Source organism: Monodon monoceros, unplaced genomic scaffold (genome assembly GCF_005190385.1).
Source record: "Monodon monoceros isolate NGI ecotype Baffin Bay Population unplaced genomic scaffold, NGI_Narwhal_1 Super_Scaffold_13, whole genome shotgun sequence".
In the NCBI taxonomy this organism is placed as follows: domain Eukaryota; kingdom Metazoa; phylum Chordata; class Mammalia; order Artiodactyla; family Monodontidae; genus Monodon; species Monodon monoceros.
The window spans coordinates 57,729,609-57,754,675 of NW_021703769.1; the positions used below are offsets into that span (position 1 = coordinate 57,729,609).

Sequence of the window (25,067 nt, forward strand, 5' to 3'; positions counted from 1 at the left end):
CATTAAAATTTAAAATGAGGTAGGAAGAGGAAGGTTTCCTTTTTATACTCTGGAACAGTTATAGTAAATTATTACAACTTGCCTATAAAACTGTGACTCTGATGTTTTATATTTAATTTTAAAGCCTTTTTATTTTAAAATAATTATAGAATTGCAGGTAGTTCAAAAATAGTACAGTGTCCTGTATATATTTCATCCCATTTCCCCCAATGGTTAAATCTTCCATAATTATAGTACAATATCAAAACCCAGACATTGACATTGGTAGAATGTGTGTGTGTAGAGTTCTATGACATTTTGTCACAGGTGTGGATTCATGTAACCACTACCACCATCAAAATACAGAACTGTTCCATCACCACAAACATCTCCCTTTTCCACCCTGTTGTAGTCACACCCACTCCTCCTCCCAGTAGCTACTACTACTAACTGTTCTTTTGCGAGGTTCATGAATAATGGCTCTGTTATCAGGGGGTCCACTGCCATTGTTTGTTGCAGTCGCCAACTTCTGTGTCTATGTAGTGGGACTTCAGCCGTGGGAATCATGCACGACCTTGGTTTCAGGTGTGCCCAGGGGTTCCCAGACCTTGTAGGGCATGTACATTCACATCCCCTAACAGCAAGTCTGTGGTTCTGAGTTTTCAGCAGCTGACTTCATAGCTGCCTGACCTCCCCGAGCTCTCGTCTCCTGTGCTGTATGTCACAGGGCTCACTGGACCTGGGGTGGAAGGTGGAGGTTGTGGCCCTCTTTTTCTCTTTCTTAATAAGTACTCCTTCACACATAACTTTGCTTTGACTCTTAGCTCACTGTACAATAACTGAGTGCCTGTCCTCTCGGCGGAAGCTAAGAGGAAAGAATTGGTTTTCCCTCTGGGATGGAAGGCAGAGGTCAACCTTCCGCCCCCAGGCAGGGGTCAGACTGCTTACCACACTGTGCAGGAGGGTCCAGGGGCACGAAGCCCCGGGCACACAGGTGGATGTAGGCGGCCGCCAGGTTGCAGGCAGGTTGGCGCTCCTGGGTGCCACAGGTGTCCTGGACACATAGGCTGAGGAAGGGTGTGGGGTCCACCTGAAATCCAGCACCCAGAGTCAGTGTCCTTGCCCACCACACCCTGGGGAGCAGCACAGAGGAGGGCTATAGGCTAGGTCAGGGCAAGGGCCTTCTCTGTCCTGCAGTCCACCTGCTGAGTGGCCTCTGCAGCTGCACACTCACCACCCTGAAGCAGTTCCCCAGGCTGGAGTGGGGGTCCTGGAAGAAGGCCCGGCAGGTGAGGCTCTGTACTGGGCATGCCAGCCGAGTCTTCTCCATGGCCCTGCAGTCACCGCCCACCTGGGGAGAAGAACCCAAGACTCAGGCTCCTGCCTGGACCTCCTTTCTCCAGGCAGCTCCACTGGGGGCTGCAGCCCCAGGAGGGAACCACCACCCCCTCGGACTGAGAGGTTCCCTGCAGGTGTGGAACATGCAGGCCCAGGAGCCTCGGAGGTGGGGGCCCCACCCTCCTCAGGTCCACGGCCACTCCACACAGAGGCTCCCCTCTCCATCCACAGCCACAGCGTCCTAGTGATGACGCCCGGCCCTGAGGGAGGGAGGGCTGGCTAGCCAGCTCACCTGCCAGGCGGGGGTGACCTCCTCCAGGCTGCTGGCCACCGTGCCGTCCGGCAGCATCAGCTCATTGCTTGCCTCATTGTCGTTGGTGCCCAGAAGGCCAGCGGACAGGCCTGTGGGGCAGGAAAGGCTGTGAGAGCCTGCTGGCCAGGGTTGGCGGTGGGGCATGGCCAGACCCTGCACCCTCCACGCCTGACCCCCCAACACGGGTCCTGGCTCTGAAACTTCACCAGAGGGAGAGGAGAAAAAGGACTGAGAAAAGCATTTGTTCCCTCCCCCATCCACCAGCCCCATCCCGAGTGGTCAGGATGCAAGCCTTTTACAAGTGTTCCTGGGGCTGCCCAACCAGATCAAGGGGAGCGGCACGTCCCAGAGAAGGGGGCAGAACGTGGGGTCAGAGCTCTGGGCTCAAAGCCTGGCCCTGATGTTTGTGGCTGGAGGAGTGGGGGGCCCGTAAATTAGCCTGGGTCATGTCACATGTCCCAGGGGACAGCAGCAGGAGGATCACGTGAGAAGGAGCAGGCCGTGCGCGCTGTAGCACCTGAAACGGGGCAGCGGCCAACCAGCGGGGCTGCATCCAGAGTTGCGCTGCTGCTGGAGTAGGGGCTGTCCCAGTGCTGGACGTGATCAAAGCCGGGAGAGATGGCCTTTGACCCTCTCCCAGTTCTGAGCTGTTTGGGCTGTTCTGATACCCACTTGGGTTGTCAGCCCTGAGGAGCAGCAGAGGCCCAAGAGTGTCCTTGGGCCTCCTGCCCACAGCCTCCCAAGGACTCGGAGTGCTGCCCACTGGGATCTGTCAGTCTCAGCCCTGGAAGCTGACCGCACTGGCTCAGAGGCCGCCAGTGGGGGCCCAGACCCACCATGCTGCCAGACGCTGAGAGTCAGGCTGCAGAGGCTGGCGTGGAGGTCACAGACAACAGAGACACCGTCCTCACTGGTCAGCTCGATCCTGGGGACGTTGTTCCTCCTGGTCTTGGCGGGAGGCAGATCCAGGTCCAGACAGCTCTCCCCAGGCAGGGAGGAGTTGTACAGCCTGTAGGTCTGTGGGCCAGACAGGGGCTGAGCAGGACAGGTGACAGTCTCCACAGGGCACAGGTGTGTGGACGTGACAGGAGGCAGGAAAGTGTCTGGGCGACGTGCCCCCCCGCCCCCCCCTACCCTGCTCTTGCAGGCTCACCTTCAGGCCGGGGTAGAGGACGAGGGTGGTGTGGTTCAACTCCACGGTCAGGGACGTGAGCCCCGAGCCCGCCCGGTTTAGCGTCAGCGAGAATGTGTCGTGAGCGAAGTCCTGGGCCAGCAGCAGGCTGCTGCAGTGGGCACTGATGCCCCACACCTGGCCGTCGAAGGTCACCACATGCCTGGTGCCGGCCACCACAGCGTGGTCTGCAGGGAAGAGGCCGGACGCAGGGGGAGTGGGGCAGCCCAGCCTGTCCAGAGCCTGCTCCCTGGCCCTTGTCCTCATGGGCAGCCCACGTGGGGAGTGGGGTCTGTCCCCAAGAACCTCCGGCTTCAAGATGACTTGAGCTCTAGGGGTCCCCTAAGGTGAATGAGGTGTGATGCACGCTCCAACACTGACGAACCTCAGAAACTTTACGCTGAGTGAAAAGCCCGTTATAAAAGGGCACGTGTTACGTGACTCCATTCATACGCGGTGTCCAGAACAGGCAAATCCACAGAGACAGAAAGTAGACTGGGGGTATAGCTGAGGGATGGGGACACAGAGCTAAGGGATGCAGGGTGTCTTTTTGGGGTGATGAAGGTTCTGTAATTGACCGTGGTGATGGATGGCACACTAGCCACTGAATCAGACACTTTAAATGGGCAACCTGCAGTCTCCCAAGGCAACAGAAATAAAACCAAAAATAAACAAATGGGACCTAACCAAGCTTACAAGCTTTTGCACAACAAAGGAAATCACAAACGAAAAGACAAGCTACAGAATGGGAGAAAATATTTGCAAACGGTGAGACCAACTAGGGCTTAATTTCCAAAATATGCAAACAATTCATACAGCTCAATATTAAAAAAACAAACAACCCAATCGAAAAATGGGCAGAAGACATAAATAAACATTTCTCCAAAGAAGACATACAAATAGCCACTAGGCACATGAAAAGATGCTCAACATCGCTAATTATTAGAGAAATGCAAATCAAAACTACAATGAGGTACCACTTCACACTGGTCAGAATGGCCATTATTAAAAAGTCTACAAATAACAAATGCTGGAGAGGATGTGGAGAAAAGGGAACCCTCCTACACTGCTGGTGGGAATGTAAATTGGTACAACCACTACAGAGAACAGTATGGAGCTTCCTTAAAAAACTAATAACAGAACTACCATATGACCCAGCAATCCCACTCCTGGGCATATATCCAGACAAAACTCTAAATCAAAAAGATACACGCACCGCTATGTTCACAGCAGCATTATTCGCAATAGCTAAGACATGGAAACAACCTAAATTGATGAATGGATAAAGATGTGGTACATATATACAATGGGATACTACTCAGCCATAAAAAAGAATGAAATGATGCCAGGTGCAGCAACATGGATGCAACTAGAGATTATCATGATATCACTTGTATGTGGAATCTAAAATATGACACAGGGACTTCCCTGGCAGTTCAGTGGTTAAGACTCTGCACTTCCAATGCAGGGGATGCGGGTTTGATCCCTGGCCAGGGAACTAAGATCGTACATGCCATGGGGCAACTAAGCCCATGCCCTGCAACTACTGAGCCCTCGCACCACAACTAGACAGCCCGTGTGCCACAACTACTGAGCCCGTGTGCTCTGGAGCCCATGTGCCACAACTAGAGAGAAGCCTGTGCGCTGCAACGAAAGATCCTGCATGCCACAACTAAGACCCAATGAAGCCAAATAATATTTTTGTCAAAAAGAAACAACAGAACGCCCCCACAAAAGTCAAATGTCTTCATTAAAAAAAAAAAAAAAGTACGGCCAAAGGCTCCATCCAACAGGAGGGAGGTGCCACGTGGGCCAGGCCCAGCCCTCTTCACGGTGGGCAGGAGGTGGCCCGAGAGAGGGCAGTTCGGACCCCCTGAGCCAGCACTGCTGCGGAGCAGAGGCTTGCGTGGGGGTCGGGTAAGAGAAGCCCCACCCGTTGAACACACGCCCAGGCCAGGTACCCGGCAGCTGCTGGCCCGTGCCAGCCCATGATGGCCTCACGAGGAGGGAACTAGGAGCCCCTTGTCAGGTGTCAGAGCTGAAGGTCACAGGCCGGTCCCAGGTCGCACACATGGAACCCAAAGACCAGGCTGTTTCCAGTCGCCACGCTGCCTAGCGGACAAGTACCCCAGACTCGGGGGGGGGCTCCCACCTGCCCAAGCCTCCGCGTTCCCACCTGTGAGATCACAAGACCCGATGCTACGTACCAGTCCTTGCCAAGCTTTCCCACTGACTTGAGACCCTGCCGGGCACCAAAGGCACACACTCGTTACCACACCAGTGAGCCACGTTGCCCCCTCCAGGTGACAGAGAGGTGAGGAGACTCACCAGATCGCACTCAGGGCAGCGGATGCAAACTCCAGGGGCTCCAAGCCCCCAGGGCCCCCAGAGCTGCGTCTGGTCCCAGCACTGCCTGTGGCTCCAGGCCTTGCCTGACGGACAGTCTGGACTCAATTAGTGGCCTTCCAGCTGCAGCTGGAGGTCTGCCTGGTGCTTCTCCTGCAGAGTCGGCCTGGAGGGAGCTGGCCCTGGCCCTCAGTCCCTCGCCACGCCTCCGCGCTGGGTTCCAGGCTCAGGCTTTTACTTTCTGGACAAAAGCCTGGATCTGCAGCCCAACCCTCATCCTGTTTGATGTTGGGAAGTCAGCCTGGGATCAGATGGGCCCAGCACTACAATGCTAAGGCTTCCCTGTACTACTGGGGGATGGTCCCACTGTCTATCTGGCCCTGCCAGGTCCTGCTACCACGTTCCAAATGGTAGAGGGGTCCCGGGGAGGAGGGCGGTGTAGGACTCACATCCAGAGGGGGCCCCCAGCAGACGGCGTTTGAGCCGGTGGTACTCGGCCAGCACGCTGGTCCCATACAGCTCTCGGAGTGGCCGCAGCAGCTTCTCCTCCACCAGGTGGCTGGTCACCCGGGCCACGTCCAGGGGCTCGTCCCCTGCAGGCAGCATCGGCAGTGTCACCACCACTGAGTGGTCCCTGGAGGGAGCACAGAGGAGCTGGGAGACCCCAGCACAAGTCGCGCCTGTCGGAGCCTCACTTTCCACAGCCGCAGGATGGCCATGTAAGGGTCCGGCGCAAGCTGACCTCCACGGAACATCAGCCTCTTAGGGAGGGCACAGGCTTTGTTTGGGGAGGTGGCACAATGAGGTGGAGGCTAGGGGTAGAAATGACTGTCCTATTTTAAGGACGCAGGCATCTGATCTCCTGCCAGGGGCCTGAACGTATGTGCCTTGGCGGGGCCTCCGGCCTGTGTGGGGAAGGGGCTCCTCAGGCCTGTCCCTGAGGCTGGCTCTGCTGCTCCTTCAGGGCCAGTGACTCCTCCAAAACCTCCAAATTGCTCTACGGCCCAGGCCTCAGAAAGCTGCCTCAGTGGGGTGTCCTGATGGCGTCTCAAACTCAGCAGGTCAGAAAGAGCTCCAGACCACCCACTCCCACCACAGCAGGCTGAGCAACAGCCCCAAAGACGCCCAAGTTCCTGGAACCTATGACTGTGTTATCTTAGGAGGCCAAAGGGACTTTGCAGGTGTGACTACACTAAAGATTTTGAGACAGATTTCCAGGTGGCCAATGGAATCACAATGGACCTTATAAGAGAGGCAGGAGGGTCAGAGAGAAGATATAAGGACAACAGTCAGAGGGGAGAAGATGCTGCCCTGTTGGCTTTGAAGATGGAGGTGGGGGGCCACGAGCCGAGGCAAGCAGGCAGCCTGCAGGGGCTGGGAAGGGAAGGGCTATCCCCTGAGCCTCTCGGAGGAACCTGACATTCATTTTGAATTTCTGACCTCCAGAACTACATGAGAACACATCTGTGTCGCTTAAGCCACTGAACTTGTGGTAATTTGCTATGGTAGCCACAGGAAACCAACAGAGCTCCAAGCTGCTCCCTGCACACCAGTCATCCCCATTACTCCGTAGATGGACCCTCCATCCTTCCAGTCATCAAAGCCGAGACCCTGGGAGTCATCCCTGGCTCTTCTCTTTCACCACCTACATCCAATCTGTCAACCAATCCTACAGGCTTGTCCTTACAACACCCGGAACCTGACTGCCTCGCACCCCCTCTGCGGCTGCCACTGCTTGGCGCAGCTACTCTCCCATCTCGCCTGGACCATTCTAAACTGGGCTCCCTGCTTCTATCCCCCTCCCTGCCCCCAGTCTTTATTCTCAACACTGGGGCCAGAGGAATCTTTTTAGATGAAAGGTAGATCATGTCCTTCCTCGGCTCAAAATCTCCTGTGTGTTCCCATTTCAGAGTAAGAGACAAAGGCCTCAGGCTGCCCAGAACCCGTTACCCACCCCGCCCCGACTCCTCCACTCTCCACTCCAGCCCCCTGGCTTCCTTCAGATTCCTCAAGCAGGAAGTGCACTCCCACCCCTGGGCCTTTGCACCAGCTGTGCCCTCCGCCTGGAACGCTCTTCCCATGATGTGCACCCGGCTCACTCCCTCACCCTTCAAGCCCTTGCTCAAATGCTACCTTCTCACTGAAGCCAACCACAGCCTCACTCTTTATAATGCCCCCATCGGGGACTTCTCTGGCGGTCCAGTGGTTAAGACTCTGCGCTTCCACTGCAGGGGGCACGGGTTGGATTCCTAGTTGGGGAACTAAGATCCCGCGTGCCCCCCAGCCAAAATAAACAAAAAGATTTAAAAAATAAAAATAAAATGCCCCCATCAACCCACATGTCCTGCCTTTTTTTTTTTCTGTAGCACTTGGTACCTAACATACTAGCTCAGAGGTCGGTAGACTGTGGTCCGTGGCCGAATCCAACCTGTGTCCTGCTTTGGAATGGCCTGCAAGCTAAGGATGGCTTTTACTGTTTAAAGGATTCTTAACAAAAACAAAAAACGAAGGCTACGTGAGAGACCATCGGGCTACAAATCCTGAACACATCACTCTCAGGCCCTTTATAGGACGGCCTGCCGCCCCTGAGGGTAGATAACCTGGTCGTTGTGTTCAGTGACCGTCTCCCTGCTCAGCCATGGCCCTCGTGAGGGCCAGGATCTATCCCACTCGCCGCTGCGTCTGCAAACCTAAAACAGCGCCTGCTCAAAGAGTGCTCATAAAATATCCACGGAATGAAGAATAAGCCTCAGTTTCCTTATCTGTAAAATGGGGCTAAAAATGTCTCTATGGAAGGGCTGTCAGGGGAGCAGATGAGACGGAGGGTGTGCCTGGCGTGGGGCAGGACCCCAGAGGGGACAAGTTACCTGGCTGAGAAGCTGTACAGGTCCAGCAAGGGTTTGCAGAGCCGCCTCAGTGCCTGTGAGAACACAGCTTCAGCCCAAGACAGCATCTGGTGGGTGGCCTGGAGCAGGTGGGGGCAGTGAGAGCCGTCAGGGCCATCCCTGCCCGCAGGGCCGCCTCCCTCCCCCTCGCCCCACCTCACCAGCTCCAGGGCGCCCCTCGTGGCCTCCAGCGCCGCCGCGATGGGCCCGGACCCCCAGGTCCCCGGCGTCCCGGACACCCAGGCCTGCAGCCGCTGCACAGCCTCCTCGGCCCGCTCCTGCCACACCTTGTCCAGGGGCTGCACTGTCACCTCCAAGTAGGCGTCCTTCAGCGTGGCCAGGGGCTCTGCAAAGGCAGCCACCACCCACCGTGAGGCCTCCCGGTCCTGGTGGCAGGTGAGATGCTGCTACCTGCATCCCAGGCCCACACAGGAAAACCAGCCCCCCGGCGACCCGGGCCTCCAGGAAAGAAATAGGGCCTGTGACCTGGAATGAGGTGGTGGCACTAGAGACTGGAAAAGAGTTAGCCCGGCAGGCCTGAGACTGTCCAACTGCAAGGCCTGTTCACAGGGTCAGCCCTGGCTGGATTCTGGTGGATTCCCACCATTCCCAGACCTGATAAGAGGGCCTCACTCTGCCTGGATTGCACGAACAATGTGGTTTACGCTGAACACCCCCTTCTGCGAGTCTGGAATGTTGGTCTGTGCCAGGCAGAGGCTCCTACGTGACCAGCCCCCAGTGAGAAGCCTGGACGCAGGGTCTCTAATGAGCTCCCCTGGCAGACAGCATTTGACACGTGTTGTCACAATTCAAAGCTGGGGGAGTGGAGGGAGTCCTGTGTGCCCCCACTGGGAGAGGAGTCTGGAAGCTCGTGCTTGGTCTCCCTAGAACCTCCCCTGCACCTGTCCCTCCGCCACCTGGCTCTGTATCCTGTCCTTGCAGCAAATCATAGCCGTGGGTGCAACTATGTCCTGAGAGCTGTGAGTCCTAGTGAATCACGAGGCTGGGGGTGGCCCTGGGATTCTGACAAAGGGACACAAGCAGGGGTGAGAGTACATTTAATAGCCTGTCTGGCCCGAGCACTGGCCAGTCAGAGGGATGGCCGCCCTGGTGCTGGGCAGGGTCCTGGGGCTCCCTGCTGGGCCAGCTGTCAGCCCTGGTGCTCCTGGGAGAGGCTGGGGGGGGTCCCAGCACCACCAGGAGGGCGCTCGGGACAGCAGCCTTCACGACCCGCACGGTCTCACTGGTGCTTATCACAGAACCAGAAATAGGCCCTAGAATCTATGACAGTGGGCCTAATAGAAGTAAAGCTATATACCCAAAAGAAATCAGGCGGGGACTGAAGAAACTTGGGCAGCAGTCCCAGAAGAGATAAGGCAGCAGGCATGAGGGATATGAGCTTGGAGACTGACAAGAATGGACACTGTTCCAAAAGTCTGAAGGCTCTAGATCCATGAGAAATAAGGCAGAGGGTCTAAAGGAAGTTGGGCTGCAGGCCTGCCAGAAATCAGGTGGCCTTTCTGGTTGAACCAGTACCGCAGGCCGAGTGTGAGGGACCTGGGGTCGGGGGCCCTGGGATCAGGTGTGGATCTGGGTGCAGGGTCACGCCCTGTCTCCTGCACTCACGTTCCAGCTCATCCCGCAGCTGCTCCAGCCCTGCCTGCAGCCTCTCCAGGTAGAGCGGCACGCGGTGTGTCAGCCCCTGCCTGGCCCGGCTCTGGTCCCACAGCGCGGCCACCACGCGGCCACTCTCCCGCACGGCCCCCAGCCCCGCCTGGCACAGCTGCAGAAGGGAGCCTGCCGCACCATCCAGGGCGCCCGCCGGCTGCACCTGGGCAGGGGAACGGGGGCACAGAAAGCTCCAGAAGACCCTCATATCCATGAGGGAGGCCCGGGACAAGCCAGAGGGGTGACCCCCCACAGCCTCACGCTCCCTCCCGTTCTCCAAGGGTGCCCCCGACATCGCAGTGCACTCTACCCACCAGGCGCTGGAACCTTCTCACGTAGGCGTCCAAGCCATGGATCTTCTCCTCCAGCCGGGCTTGCACCTGGGACCCAAGAGCAGCCACCCTGGACTGCGGACACAGAGGGACAGGCTGGGCCTCATGGGAATGAAGTGGACAGAATGCTCTCGGTGCCAGCAGCAACGCCCAAGGATGTGTTGGCCACACTATGGGCTGTCTGCCTCTGGTTTCCTTGGTACTCCTGGACTTAGGGATCCTGGTCCTGTGGCCTCTGCCCGGGCAGGGTGGGGGTGGGTGGGTAGGAATAACACCCCTCCCCCCAGCCCTTGGCCCTCTCACCTCCACGTGGCCCAGCAGGGTCCCCTGGCAGCCGTATGCAGCCAAGCGGAGGCTCTGGTTGGCAGCCTGCAGGGTCAGGCGTCCCAGGGGCTGGATGGGCTGCCCGCTGTCCTGGAGCAGGGCCTCCACCTCCGCAGTCCGCCTGTGGGCACATGCCCGCAGCACCACACTCTCCTCTTGGCTCCCTGGGGCCAGGAAGGGACCCACCGTTGTACCCAGGACTCGTCCATCTGCCTCCCAGCTGCCCACTCCTCCCTCTCTCCACAGCCTTCTGTAGCTCCCCACTGCCCACAGTCAGAGTCTCAAAGGCCCAAGGATTTGAGGGCCTTGAACTGAGCTGCCTAAATCAACCTCCAAACCCCTGAAACCTGGTTTCTTCCCCATCCCCCAGCCCACACCCACCTCTGGTCCAGACTTACCCAGCCTCTCCTGGCACCACAGGTGACCACAGGAAGTTCATCATCACCTCCAAGCTGGGGGTGCCACCAAGTCCTACCAGGGTTTCCTCTGACTTCAAGCTCTCAGCACCCCAATCTCTGTCCACTCTTGGGCCAAGCTGGGGCCTTGGCCAGGCCGCTGAGCCACACCAGTACCTCCACTCACCTTCCTTGTGGGCCACCGAGGCCTGGAAGCAGTTCGGGGCCCGGGACACCAACAGCCTCACTTTCTCGTCCCCGTCGTCCACGTTTCCCTCCAGCTGGACCAAGCTTCGAGCAGCTGAGGTGGAGACCCGACCCAGCAGGCCAAACTGCTGAGCCTTGGGGCCGCGGAGCTGGGAGGCGAAGGGCAGAGGCCTGAGTGCAGCCTGGCCTCTGGCCTCTGGCCCCTGTTGGCCCCAGGCCCAGGGAGAGGTGGCTGAGGAGGGTGAGGTTGAACCTGCAGGGAAAAGGCAATGCCCACCCGCCTCCACATCTTCAGGGGCACTGGGTCCCCCCACCTTCCACCCCTGCCACAGGGCTCAGAATCCTACCAACTGCAGAAAACGCTTATTAAAATCCACATCCAGGGACCTAACCAAGCGCGGCGCACAGCATCCAAGTAGCTTAAAAATTCCTGCTGCCGAGGCCTCACCCCAGAGATTCTGACTTAACTGATTGGGGGAGGGGCTGGGCACTGGCATTTTTACGTTCCTAGTGCCCAGGTGTCTCCACCTACAGGCCAGGTTTTCCATGTTTGCCTGAGAACCCCTGCAAATGTCTCCACAAGTTCAAGGAGACATCGTGGGTAGCACCTGGCATAAAGGCCGGCACTGAGCAGTTCATCCCAGCCCTTGCAGCCACCAGCCTTGAGGGAAGGGGACACAAGACAGGAGGGTTTCGAATGGGGTGGGGCAAAGGCAGGAAAAGCCTCAGAGGCCTTAAGAGAAGGAACCCTAGGGAGACCTTGCAGGGGGGAGGCCAATGGGCTGATTAAGAAGCCGTTGTAGGGGAGGGGAGCCACCTCTGGCCTGAATTCAGCTGCTCTGTATTCTAGTCCAGATATTGCGGCTAACAAGCTGTGCAGCCTTGAGTAAGTGTGTTACCCTCTCTGGGCCTCAGTTTCAAAATCTATAAGATCAGATATAGAATGGTGGTTCTCAAAATTTATCAGGAATCTGTGTGTGTGTGTGTGTGTGTGTGTGTATGTGTGTGTGTGTGTGTGTGTGTGTGTGTGTGGTGTGTTATGGGCTTATATTCCTCAAAAAGATCTGTTGAAGTTCTAACCCTTGGTACCTGTAAATGTGATGTTATTTGGAAATAGGTTCTTTGTAGATGAAATAAAATTACGATGACATCATACTGGATTAGGGTGAGCCCTAAACCCAATAACTGGTGTCCTTATAAGAAGGCCATGTGAAGACAGAGACAGAGATTGGAATAATGCCGCCACAGCCAAGGAACGCCTGGATTGCTGGCAGCCCCCAGAAGCTGGAAGAAGTAAGGAAGGCTTCTTTCCTGGAGCTTCTGGAGGGAGCATAACCCTGCTGACACCTTGATTTTAGATTTCTAACCTCCAGAACTGTGAAAGAAGAAATTTCTGTCGTGCTAAACCACTGAGTTGGGGCTAATTTGTTACAGCAGCCCTAGGAATCCAATTCAGGGTGCTCAATGAACATGCAGCTTCCTAAGTGGGTGGGAGGGGTGGAGCCCAGGAATCCTTAGGGGATTTCACAGTGCATGAGGTGAGCCTGAGGGGGGGTGTCCTGCAGACCACAGCTGAGGTGTCCGTCCTAGTCACTGTCACTGAGTGGCGAGCGCCCCAGCAGCCGGGGTGAGTGCCTGACCTCCCGAATCTGTCCCTCTTCTCCACCGGGTTGGTGTAGAGACCAAACAAGGCTGTGAAAGGCCTCTCTCCACACCACGGACCCCAAAATGGGGCAAGCAGAGAGGGGGGTGGGCAAGGGAGAAGCGGTTAGAACCAGCTGCGCACATGCTCGGGATGGAAGCAGGAGGACCAGCCACTCCCTGGCCGCCCACCGCGGGCTGGGCCCCACGGGGCTCACTCCCAGTCCTCCGATTCTGGGGAAGTGAGCCTTGGGGCACCCGGATTACAGGTGCGGGAGTGGCTGGGGGCCTGGCTGGCAAACGGGGAAACGAGAGCCAGCCTTGGCGAAACTCAGAAAGGAAAACTCTTTTGAAACTGCCACTGCTCCTGGGCTCGGAAACAGGAGCTGAGTGAGCTCCAGACACAGAAATGCCTCATCCAGCGCTAGATGCTGGAAGGAAAATCCCATCTCATGAGCACCTACTGTGTGCACGTGCTGTGCAAACTGTGTTTCTTTTCCTCCCAACAATTCTGCAAAGGACATGGGATTTGTTCCCATTTGACAGAGAAGACTGAGGCTTGAAGAGGGAAAGTCACAAGGTCAAGGTCACCCAGCCAGGGAGACACAGAGATGGGTGGATGACAGCACTTATGGAGCACCTCCTGTATGCCCGTGCTGGGTGGGTGGAGGGGAGGTGTGCCCAGAACCCCACTGACCACCCTGTGAAATATACCTGATCCCCACTTACAGATGAGGAAATGGGGCTCAAAGAGGTCCCTTCCCAATAGCCCTTGGCTAGGTGGGAGCAGAGCAGGTATTGAACCCAGCTCTGCCCCCTTCTACCTCCCTGGGCTGCTGGGAGGTGGAAGGGGTAGGAGAAGATTCGGCCAATAATAGCTAATAATAATAGCAGCTAATACTTACTTAGTGGCTGCTTTGTATCAGGCACTATTCTACGCAATCTATACATATTAACATACTTAATCCCTGCAACATTAATGCCATGGGAAGTAGGGTAGGTGCAATGATTATCCGCCACTTAACAGCGAAGGAACTGAGGCACAGAGAGGCGAAGTACGTTGCTAGCCAGGAAGAGGTGGGGCTGGGATCCAAACCCTGGGAGTCCAGCCACTGCCTCTCGGTTATAGGAAGGGCTGATGTTGGGGCAGCAGAGGAGCTGCTCAGGGTGGGGGGGCCAGCCACAGGGGGTCCCACCTACAGTTAAGCTCAGGTCCCCACTAGGGTGCCAGTCTGCAGTTCTAATACTGGCCACTAGATGGCAGGGCCACCCAGGCAGTGGTGGTCCACTGGGCAGAGAGGGACAGAGGGACATCAGAGTATCCTGCCTATGGGGTGGGCAGCCCCGACCCAGCCACCTTACCTCTAGCTCCCCGGAGAAGTCAGGCATCCGGGGCCTGCTGTGGTTGCGGAGGGTCAGGCTGAGATGCAGGCTGTGGTCTGGGTCTGGGGCGAGGCCCAGCTGGCATTTGGAGTGTAGCAGAAGCCCACCGCTGCCCAAGGTGTGCTCCCCGGAGACCGAGAGGGCCTGGAACGAAAGGGTGGGGTGTCAGTGGTCAGGGAGGTGCAGGAGCACAGCTTCCTCTCCCTATGCCCTGGTCCAGGCTACTATCCCTCATGCCAGGACTGTCACAATAGCCTATCAGGTCTCCCAGCCTCCATTCCTGCCCCAGCCCACAGCCCCTCCTCCACTTGGCAGCCAGGCTAAGTTTTAAAAAAATGCAAATCAGACACTGTCCACCAGGCTCAAAGCCTCTGCCTTCCCATTGCGCTTAGAGGAGAAGCCGGTCTCCTTGGCAGGTCCTATGGGTCTGCGTTATATTCCTAACCTCGCCCTCTCGCTCTCTCTATAAGGGCCACCCTGTGTTCCTCAAACACTCTAAGCATGCTCCTACCACAGGGCCTTTGCACTGGCTGTTCCCGCTGCAGTTTGCATTTGTCAGCAAGGCCCCCTGCAATCCCCTGTCCACTCTCCCTGCTTCATTCCTTCACAGCATTCACCACACCTGACTGCATATCATGCATCTTGTCTGTTTTTTCTTCTTCTACCCACTGGATTGTGAGCTTCAGGAGGGCAGGCACCTCGTCTGTCCCTTTCACCATCCTTGCCCCTGCACCTAGAACAGAGCCTGGCAGAGGTAAGACCTACAAATGCTTTCTGAATGGATGAACAGATTGGGGGTTGGCAAACTATGGCTCATGGGCCAAATCTGGCTCACTGCCTGTCCTTGTAGATAGATTTTTATTGGGAATGGCCATACCCATTCATTTACATGTCATCTATGGTGGCTTTCATGACACAATGCCAGAGTTGCAACAGAGACCATATGGTCTGCAAGACTTAAAATATTTACCATCTGGCTCTTTACAGAAAATGTTTGACCCCTGGGATGTGGGGAATGGGAGGATGGAGGGATGAATGGATGGAGGGATGGGAGGGAGGATGGGAGGGTGGGTAGATGGATGGATGGATGTTTGGATGGTTGAGAAGATGGGTGGGTGGGTGGGTGGAAGGAAGGGTGGAAAGAATGCAGGAAAGACCAATCAACCAGCTAACAAACTCAGGGGAATGTTGGGGGGATAGGGGTCCCAACACCTCCCCCTAACAATAATGACGAAAGCAGCAGCTTTTGTTTATGCGTTGAGCACTCTCCCAGTGTCACATCTTAAATTTCACAATCACCCTACATGCTGGAACCAACTGCATCTTCCATCCTTCAGATGAAACACTGGATGTTCAGAGAGGAGAGAGCCCTGCCCAGGGTCGCCCAGTGGCATGTGCAGAGCTGTGATGATGGCACCCAGCTCCCTCACTCACACCCCTGACCTGGGCGGGCACCCTCCTCTCTCCTCACCACCAGGGTCCCTGGGCCTTTCCCTGGGACAGACTCACCCTGGGCAGGTGGCAGAGCCCCAGATGCAGGGAATGGCGCAGCCAGTGGGCATAGTCAGTCTCCATGACTCCCTGGAAACTTTGCGTGGTGCAGGAGGCCGTGAGGACGCGCTCCAGTGTGGCCTCTGCACGGATCTTGTCTGGGCGGGATGGCTGGTGCCTCTGGAAGGAGAAGGCACCGTGGGATGGGGGTTCGTCCCGGAAGAGAGGGTGCCCATGGCCAGCGGCAGTCAGGAGACCCTCACAAGAGGAGGGAGATGCCAGAAATCCCACCATCAGAGCCCTGGTCAGCCCCACAGCATCCGTTTACACTCTGAGCAGGACTTCTGTTGGGAGACTGAGGGGGGCTGGGCCTAAGGAGACCCAGAAGGGGCAAGGGGACTTCCAGGGCTAGCTGTCCCTGTCTCTCCATAGCCCATCAGGAGCCCCAGGCAGGCGATGTTGCTGGAGAGACCTTGACCCTGACACCTCTGGAAACCTGACCTCCCGACCTCCCCCCACCCCTCCCCAGAAGCCCACTGGCGTCACAAGCTCCTTCCCCGTCTGCTCCCCAAGTGCTTGCCTCATGCTGGGCGCCTTGCGTTCCTTACCTCCCAGAGCTCTCACTACACTCCAGTCAGGGAAGGATTACTGCACCCATTTCACAGATGAGAAAACCAAGGTTCACAGTGGAGAAATGAGTTGCCCGGGATCCACAGCACAACTAGCACTTACACCCAGGACCCTAGGGCCCCAGAGCCAGGCACTTCCTGAAGCAGGTGGGGACCCCCAACCCCCCATGCCTCACCTCATACGTCAGGTTCTGCTGCACCCGGCGTCCGTCCCAGGAGAGATCGAGCCACTCGCTGAACACGGCTGGGGTCTGTGTTAAGGCCCCACAGGCCCTGAGGGCACCCAGGCCCCAGGTGTCCTGGAGCTGAAGAGGATGGAGGACGTGACTGGGGGGGAGGGAGGGCAACACAGGACTCAGAGTTAGCGAAAGGCCCGTGCCTGCTCAGCAGGGCAGCCAGTGCCTACCTGCCCCGGGGAGGTGGCCACGCAACCATCCCAGGAGGTGCTGTGCGCCAAGGACCTGTCGGCCCAGGTGAGCTGCAAAGTTGCAGGCTGCCCTCCATTCCAGGCAAGCTGTACCTGCAAGGAGATGGGGCCAGTGGCAGGCGGAGGAGAGAGATGGGGAGTGGAGACGGTGCCTCCTCTTGCGGCTCGTGTTTGTAAGAGCTTAGAGCCACGCTCAGGCTGGGAGGCCAGAGGCGTTTAGATGGAAAACTCCTCATTCTCAACACCCAGACTCATCATTCTCAAAGACAGAATGAAATCTGAGTCCCTCACTGGGGTTCGTGGGGCTGCTGTGGACTGACTCACATCACCCCACAAGTTCATATGTTGAAGCCCTAATCCCCAATGTGACAGCATCAGGAAGTGGGGCCGTTGGGAGGTGATTAGGGTTAGATGAGGTTTGGGGCGGGGGGGTCATGATGGAATTAGTGTCTTTGTAAGAAGGACCCCAGAGAGCTCTCTCCCCGACACGTAAGGACACAGTGAGATGGCTGCAGGCCAGGAAGAGAGCTCTCACCAGAACCTGACAATGCTGGCACCTTGATCTTGGACTTCTAGCCTCCAGAAGCGTGAGAAATAAATGTCTGTGGTTTAAGCCACACAGCCTGTACTATTTTGCTATGGCAGCCCGAGCCAAGAGAGGGGCCCTGCGTGGTCTGCCCCTCCCCTGCCCTCATCTCCCCCCTCACCTGCCCCATCGCGTCCTTGGTCCTGGTCTTAATTGCCTCTGGCTCTTCCTGAAGCACCCAGCCCGTTCCCACATCGGGGCCTTTTCGCTTGCTGTTCCTCCTGCCTGGACTGCGCTGTTTCTCCAGCTTGTCACAGGCAGCTCCCCCCCATCCGCGGGTCCTCAGCTGACAAACCACCTCCTCCAGGAAGCCCTCGCTGTCCACCCCATCTAAAGTAGCCCCACCACCACTCCAATGTTTCTCTCTCTTAGCACCCTCCTTACTTTCTTTATGGTGCTTACCACAACTCTTAATTTCTTTATTCATTCATTCGCTTGAGTTTTGGTCTTTTTGCCTGTTTTGCCCGGCACGCACTGGCCTACTGTCTTCCATTTCACAGAAGAAAAAAACTGAGGCTTAGGGAGGTGCTGTGAGCTGCCCACGGCCTCCCAGTCAGATGCAGAGTCCAGCTGCCCTGCTCAAACCCCTGAAGTGACTGACTGAACAAACGAACACTTCAGTGATGAATTGGACATACTTGTAACTATTTCTCCCACTAAAATGTGAGCTTTATCAATGCAGGGACTGTGTCTGCACCTCAACACTGCCTGGCACACAGTAGGTGCTTAATAAGGTACCGATGAAGGAATGAAGGAATGAATGAAGGTCCCTTTGGGGTTCCAAGCTTCAGGAATCTGTGATTCCAGAGATGTCCTTGTCTCTGATGAACAAATGGGATCCTCCTCCCCCACATGTGGTCCCAGATGCCCCACCCGTGGGCTCAGCCATGCAGCTCACCAACCCCCAAGACCCCTACATCCAGGGCCCCTCAGATGCTCCCTGCTCACCTGCCGGCTCTGCCTGCCACCCCTGCTCTCAGCAAGGCCACTGGCCTCTGCCCGCCACCAGGAGAGGCTGAAGGGGTGAGCCAGGGCCAGGTGGGCGGCCAGCTCGCCCTTTCCCAGACGAAGAGAGGAGGACAGCACCACCTGGGGAGGGGACAGGCTGAGGGGGAGGGCTCCCCCAGAGAGGCCAACCCCCTCCCCACCACCCAGTGCAGGCAACCTTCTTCATCAAGGTCATGGGAGTGAGGGCTGCTGGCCCAGCACTGTGGGAGGCCCTCCAAGAGCTTCAGCCCATTTTGCAGAGGAGTAAGTTGAGGCACAGAGAGAAGCAGATGGGGACAAGCATATGACAAAGATGGGACTGGGAGTGACACATTGTGGTGGCTGGAGGCATTTCATGGGTTCAAATCCCAGCCCTGCCTTCCAGTAGCTCCGTGACTCTGGGCAAGACCTCATGCCTCTCTGAGCTTCAATTTCATCTAGAAATGGGGCTGATGTGCCTGGCACACAAGAGGCCTGCAGTATGCGTCAGCCACTGGTCTTCCTGTCCCAGGTGGTACTGGGACCCAGGTTTCCTCCTCCCACCCAGTGCCCTTCCAATGGTCCCTTGGGGACCGGGGCCCAGCCCTGTTGGCCCTATAAGGCTCCTCGGGCAGGGCAGGGCCCCAAGTGCCCCACTCAGGCCACAGGGTGGGCTTCCCAGGTATCCTTCCAGCCCTGACGCCTACCTGGTTTTTGCCATCCCAGCCCACGACCAGGTCATCCTGGTGGGTGCGTCGCGAATGCTCGGAGGCAAGGCGGAGGCTGCAGTGCCGAGGCAGGGGGAGCGGCAGCAGGTGGGTGAGCTCCACTGGAGGCAGGGACACAGGGAGGGGCGGGAACATGAGCTGAGGACATCAGCTCGAGGCCGAGAGGGTATAGGGGGCCACTTTGGGGCCACACGCTCAGGTAATCTGCACAAAATTCAGAAGCTACACCCTCATTTGGTCCCCATACCACTCAGTATAGTACCTCAGTGTCCCCATGAGAACTCCAAATCTCTACTCCTGCAACGAGGCTTTGTACCTCCTCCATCAAGAGGTGGAATTTGTTTCCCTGGCCCTTGAACCTGGGTTGGCCTTGTGATTTGCTTGTAGAATTTGGTGAAGTTGACACTGGCAAACCCCAGCCTAGGCCTAAAGAGTCCTCAGCTCCCACTGGCTCTCTGGGATCCCTGCCCAGCCACTGTGAGAACAAACCCAGGCTGGCCTGCTGGATGGTGACACCACACAGAGGAGAACCTGAATGTTTCAGTCGAGGCTGTCCCAGACCAGCTGACAGGCAGCCAGCCCCCGAACACGTTAGAAAGCCCAGCCAAGATCAGCAGCACCACCTACCCAACTTGGGGCTGACTTTGATGCGTGAGTAAGACCAGAAAAGCTGCCCAGCTGACCCACAGGCCCATGAGCAGTGATAAATGCTCATTACTATAAGTCACTGAGTTTGGGGTCATTTGTTACACAGAAATAACTGACTGATGCAGTCTCCTTCTTGTATCACTCTCAGGTCCCTCACACTCATGGTTGCCCAGGCCTCTCTGAATGTCCCACACCTACCTGGCCATACTCACCTGCCCTATGATCTCATTCCACCTTGGGGTGTGACACAGGTGGTACCTTCATAGCTGAGGCCTCACAGCAGACAGTCTCCTTGCCCTCGATTTTCTTCCTTCATCCCTTAAGGCTGAGTCCAGCTGCCCTGACCTCCTGCACCACCTGATCCCATCCTGTGAGGCAACCAACTGGTCCTGCCTTCCTAGACCCCCAGAGCAGGAGTCCACCAAGACCCCATTGCAGACAACAGCCACCATGCTGCCCTCTGAGCCCTCTGGAAGGGGTGCTGCCTGTCCCCACACAGACTCTGGGGAGCTGTGCCCAGAGACGGTGGCACTAGCTGGTTCTCAAGGCATCATCTGGTCACCAGTCCAGGGAGCACTGACCACATTTGCATGCCACACACAGAGCCACACCCCTCATTCCCTCCACCCCTGAGCTGCTGGCTCCTATGCTCTGTAACCACATGGCAGGGTCCACGGACTGCTCAGCCCACGCATGGGCCCCCGAGCATGCACACGCTCATACATGCACACAAGGGCATACACATACCGCCTTGGCATGCTGAGGATCTTCTCATTTCCTCTGCCTTGCAGGGCACATGTGTGGCAACCGTGATCATGGGGAACTCCACTGGGCCACTCAGCAAGCCGTGCCCCCGGGGCCAGGGTCTGTACCGTGTCTCCCACTTGGCAGGCCAGCAGGTCGGGCTCTGCTCTGTGTAAGGGGGCTCCTCAAACACTAACTGACAGTCTGTGTGCATAGACCCTTGGGGACAGGGTTGTTTCCTGGAGGGCCGCAGGGGTCACGGGTGCCACCATTGGGGCTGCACTTACCTCCCCTGCCAACCTTCAGTCTGTCAGCCTCAGCTCTGAAGCCTCTCGGGGATGCTCAGGGTTGGCACACCTTCCACGCCCTGGCCCTACCCTCCTGTCTTAACACACTCAGGTAAAACCCCAACTCCTTGTCCGGGCCTGGGATCCTGTGTGACCTGGCTCCCCTGACCTGTCCCACCTCATCTCCCCCCTGCTCCTCCCTTCAGTCCACTCCAGCCACACTGGCCTTGCTGCTGTTGCTCCAGCCACAAAGCCTGTTCCCAACCCAGGGCCTTTGCACCTGCTGTTCCTTCTGCCTGCAATGATCTCCCCAGAGCTTCGCCTTCTTGTCACTCGGGGCTCAGCTTAAACATCATCTCCTGAGACAGGCCTTCCCCGACCACCCTACCTGGAGGAGCTCCAGGCCCCCAAACCAAGCCCTGCTTGTTTTCTCAGCCCTTCTCTCTAGGAGACACCCTGACGTTATCTTGTTCAGTATGTGTCCCTGCTCACAGCCTGCCTCCCTGAAGGCGGGGACCTGGGCCATCTTATTTCCCAGTGGATCCCCAGCACCTGGAACAGCACCTGGGATAAGCAGGTGCTCAATGATGGTGCTCTGAGTGACTGGGTGAATGGGCCACCCCTGCTGCAGCCGCTGGGAGACTCACCCTGCAGGCTGAGGGTCCCGGTGGGCTTGAGGAAGGGCCCGGAGAGGCTCCCGTTGATGGCCATCTCCTGGCCGTCCCACAGCACCATGTGGTGCAGGACACGGGTGCCACGGGCTCGCTCGTATGAGGTCTGCAGGACCAGCTCCCCAGGAAGGGTGTGAAGCTGGAAGAGAAAGATGGAGCTGGGTCACAGGGGAACCCAGCCCATGTTCCTGCTGAGGGTAGGAAAGGAGAGCAGCTTTCAGAAGAGGAAACACAAGAAACAAAGTTCTAACAGTTTACTGGGCTGGGCAGATAATGTAAGGGAGGGGAGTGAGGGGGTGCAAGGGGTGTGACATAGGAGACCGACGCCCCCTGTAAAGAGGACAGCCGCCTCTCAGCTCCACTTCCAAGCTGTGTGGCCTTGGGCCAGTTTCCCAACCTCTCTGGGCCTCATTTCCTTGTGTATAAAATGGGGTAAGAATAACAGTGCCAACTTCAGTGATATAATGGGTGTGATGTGCTCAGCCCAGGGCTGGACCCATGGACAATGCCATGTGGGGCTGCTGCAGTTGGTAGTAGGATTTCTCAAACATTTAGTGAGCACGTATTATGTCCTTGACCCAGTGCTGGGGGTTGGGGTACAAAGATAACCAAGACTGGCCTTGGCCCTTCAGGGGCTCCAGGCTGGTGGGGAGACAGTCACAGAGACAGAAAATGGTGGGACAAGGTGACAAGAGTAGCCACGAAAGATATTAGAGGGACAAAGGAACACAAAGAAAACAAGCAGGGAAGGGCATTCTAGGCAGAAGGAACAGCCTGTGCAAAGGCTCAGCAAGGAGCACTCTCCCTGCTGGTGGGTGCCACAGGTGGAGGGTGGAGGGGACTTTTGGTGGGACGAGGGGAACTGACTCTTAAATGTCTCTAAAGCCCATCACTACTGCCCCCACCTCGGTCCAAGACATCATCATTCTGGCCCTGCTCACCGGCTTCTTCACTGTTGTCTCTGCTGTCCCCTGTAGGTCCCCCCGACCCACAGCAACCAGAGGAATCTGAAAGCACCCCTTGGATAGTGTCCTCAAAAGGTGTCCAATTTCAGAGAGAATAAAATCCAAACTCTTCCCTGTGGCCTGACATGCCCTGCATGATTGGATTCCCACTACTGCCCACCATTTCCCCCTCACTTACTCTGCTCCAGCCTAGTGGCCATTCCTCAAATATGCCAAATTCATTCCTGCCCAGGCCCTTTGCACATCTTGTTCCCTCTGCCTGGAATGCTCTTTCACTAGATTTTCTTTTTTCTTTTCTTCTTTTTTTAAACATCTTTATTGGAGTATAATTGCTTTACAATGGTGTGTTAGTTTCTGCTGTATAACAAAATGAATCAGCTATATGCATACATATATCCCCATATCCCCTCCCTCTTGCGTCTCCCTCCCTCCCACCCTCCCTCTCCCACCCCTCTAGGTGATCACAAAGCACCGAGCTGATCTCCCTGTGCTACGTGGCTGCTTCCCACTGGCTATTTTACATTTGGTAGTGTATATATGTCCATGCCACTCTCTCACTTTGTCACAGCTTACTCTTCCCCCTCCCCGTGTCCTCAAGTCCATTCTCTACAACTGCGTCTTTATTCCTGTCCTGCCCCTAGGTTCATCAGTACCATTTTTTTTTTAGATTCCATATATATGTGTTAGCATACGGTATTTGTTTTCCTCTTTCTGACTTACTTCACTCTGTATGACAGACTCTAGGTCCATCTACCTCACTACAAATAACTCAGTTTCTTTTTATGGCTGAGTAATATTCCATTGTATACACGTGCCACATCTTCTTTATCCATTCATCTGTCGATGGACACTTAGGTTGCTCCCATGTCCTGGCTATTGTAAATAGAGCTGCAATGAACACTGTGGTACATGACTCTTTTTGAATGATGGTTTTCTCAGGGTATATGCCCAGTAGTGGGATTGCTGGGTCATATGGTAGTTCTATTTTTAGTGTTTTAAGGAACCTCCATACTGTTCTCCATAGTGGCTGTATCAATCTACATTCCCACCAACGGTGCAAGAGGGTTCCCTTTTCTCCACACCCTCTCCAGCATTTATTGTTCGTAGATTTTTTGGTGATGGCCATTCTGACTGGTGTGAGGTGATACCTCACTGTAGTTGTGATTTGCATTTCTCTAGTGATTAGTGATGCTGAGCATCCTTTCACGTGTTTGTTGGCCGTCTGTGTATCTTCTTTCCACCAGATTTTCAAATGGCTGATATTTGCTTGTCATCTCCGGTGAACTCAAATGTCATCTCCTTAGTGGGGCCTTTCCTGGCCACCTAAATAGCTCCCCAGTAATTCCCACTCATATCACCCCATTTTGTTTTTTCTATAGTATGTATCATCATCTGGTATATTTTCTTATTTGATTTTTTTGTTAGTCAATCTCCCCACTAGACTGTACACTTGATGAGAGGAAGGACTCATCAATCCTGTTCTAAGCAACATCCCCAGTTTCTGGAATAGTGTCTGGTCTGGCACCTAGTAGATGCTCAATAAATAATGTGGAAGGAAGGAAGGAAGGAAGGGAGGAAGGGAGGGAGGGAGGGAGGGGAGGGAAGGAGGGAGGATGGATGGATACAGAGGCCAGCTGAGAATCCATTCCAGCAAATTTTGCCCATATCACAGCTCTGCCTGCATTGGATCCTCCCAGGAACCAGGACAATTCCTCTTTTCTGAAAGGGCTGCCCGAGGAGCCTCCCAGCCTGCCCTAGCCCTGGCTCTAGCCTCCTCCACGCACCTGGGGGAAGGTCTGTTCCAGCGTGATGATGTTGGTGAGTCTGTTCTTAGCAGCCACCAGCCTGGAGCCAATGTGGAAATGATGCTCCTCCACAATCAAGGCAAATGTGCTCTCGGCTCCACCCTCAGAGTATCGTAGCTGGGCCAGAAGAAAAGCAAGTCAGATCTCCTCATCCAAGTCTCTGACGGAACACTGAGGAAGATGCTGGTTCTGTAAGCAAGCTCGGCCTCCCACAGCCCCGCGCCCGAAAGACGCACAGCTCCCTGGATGGGACAAACTCTGATGACGTGAGGGTCCTGAACCTCAGTTTAGACCACCAGGTGTGGCCATGACAACAATCTCCCTGTGCCCTTCATGCTGTTAACACTGACTTGTAGATAGCTACCAGCCTGGGGCGGGCAGGCAAGAATTCTAGTTGTATTACCATTGTGAACAGCAGGGGGCAGTCTACTGCAGAGGACAACACACAGGCATTGCATTAAACAGACCAGGGCCCCAATTCGGGCTCTAGCAGGTATGGAATGAATGACCTCTAGCTAGTTCCATAACCACCTTCACTTTCTTATCAGATAAATTGGGATAATGATACCTACTTTATTAATGGGTTGATATGAAAACTATATGAAATCATGTGCTAACTTCCAGGCTGGCTGAATAGCAGAATCACTTAGGGCACGTGCCGAAAATATAGATTCTGGGCCCCCACCCAAGACCTATAAAAACAGAGCCTCTGGAAACTGGGTCAAGAACTGGTATTCTTAAGAGCTCTCCAGAAGCATCATTAATTTAGTGACGCCCCTGTCAAAAACGTTCAACCTGAATCATGTCTCACACAAACAATCTGACAAATTCAAATGGAAGATTTTTGCAAAACAACTTCCTGAACACTGCAAAATCGTCAATGCAGGAGTTCTTTCAAAAACTTAACTATAGCGTATTTACAATATTGTGTTAGTTTCAGGTATACAGCTTCCGATTCTTTTCCATTATAGGTTATTACAAAATACTGAATACAGTTCCCTGTGCTACACAGTAAATCCTTGTTGTTCAATGCAGGAGTTCTTCTTTAATGTGGTTAATGACAATGAAATGCTTAGGGGCAAGTATATCAATATCAGCAACTTACTTTGAAATGCATCAAAAATTAAGAAGGATGGAG

At 55.6% G+C, this 25,067-nt stretch overlaps 1 protein-coding gene across 17 annotated transcripts in view; it reads right to left on the bottom strand.

Annotated features, from left to right (window-relative positions):
- LOC114894854 overlaps positions 1-25,067 on the bottom strand; it is a 174,486-nt gene that overhangs the window by 10,049 nt on the left and 139,370 nt on the right. For 11 of the 17 annotated variants that reach the window (XM_029221946.1, XM_029221940.1, XM_029221947.1 and 8 more), the window contains 20 exons: positions 23,909-24,046; positions 21,136-21,298; positions 18,789-18,910; positions 18,064-18,204; positions 16,509-16,622; positions 16,279-16,407; positions 15,492-15,653; positions 13,962-14,126; positions 10,939-11,107; positions 10,336-10,520; positions 10,015-10,107; positions 9,659-9,863; positions 8,194-8,378; positions 8,015-8,112; positions 5,597-5,781; positions 2,784-2,989; positions 2,467-2,665; positions 1,610-1,830; positions 1,214-1,330; positions 928-1,069 (listed from right to left, as the gene is read on the bottom strand). In XM_029221946.1, the coding sequence (XP_029077779.1) occupies positions 928-1,069; positions 1,214-1,330; positions 1,610-1,830; positions 2,467-2,665; positions 2,784-2,989; positions 5,597-5,781; positions 8,015-8,112; positions 8,194-8,378; positions 9,659-9,863; positions 10,015-10,107; positions 10,336-10,520; positions 10,939-11,107; positions 13,962-14,126; positions 15,492-15,653; positions 16,279-16,407; positions 16,509-16,622; positions 18,064-18,204; positions 18,789-18,910; positions 21,136-21,298; positions 23,909-24,046 (3,139 nt within the window). Of the gene's footprint in view, positions 1-927; positions 1,070-1,213; positions 1,331-1,609; positions 1,831-2,466; positions 2,666-2,783; positions 2,990-5,596; positions 5,782-8,014; positions 8,113-8,193; positions 8,379-9,658; positions 9,864-10,014; positions 10,108-10,335; positions 10,521-10,938; positions 11,108-13,961; positions 14,127-15,491; positions 15,654-16,278; positions 16,430-16,508; positions 16,623-18,063; positions 18,205-18,788; positions 18,911-21,135; positions 21,299-23,908; positions 24,047-25,067 lie in introns of those variants that run through there. The other 6 variants (XM_029221944.1, XM_029221941.1, XM_029221942.1 and 3 more) reach the window with 6 other exon arrangements.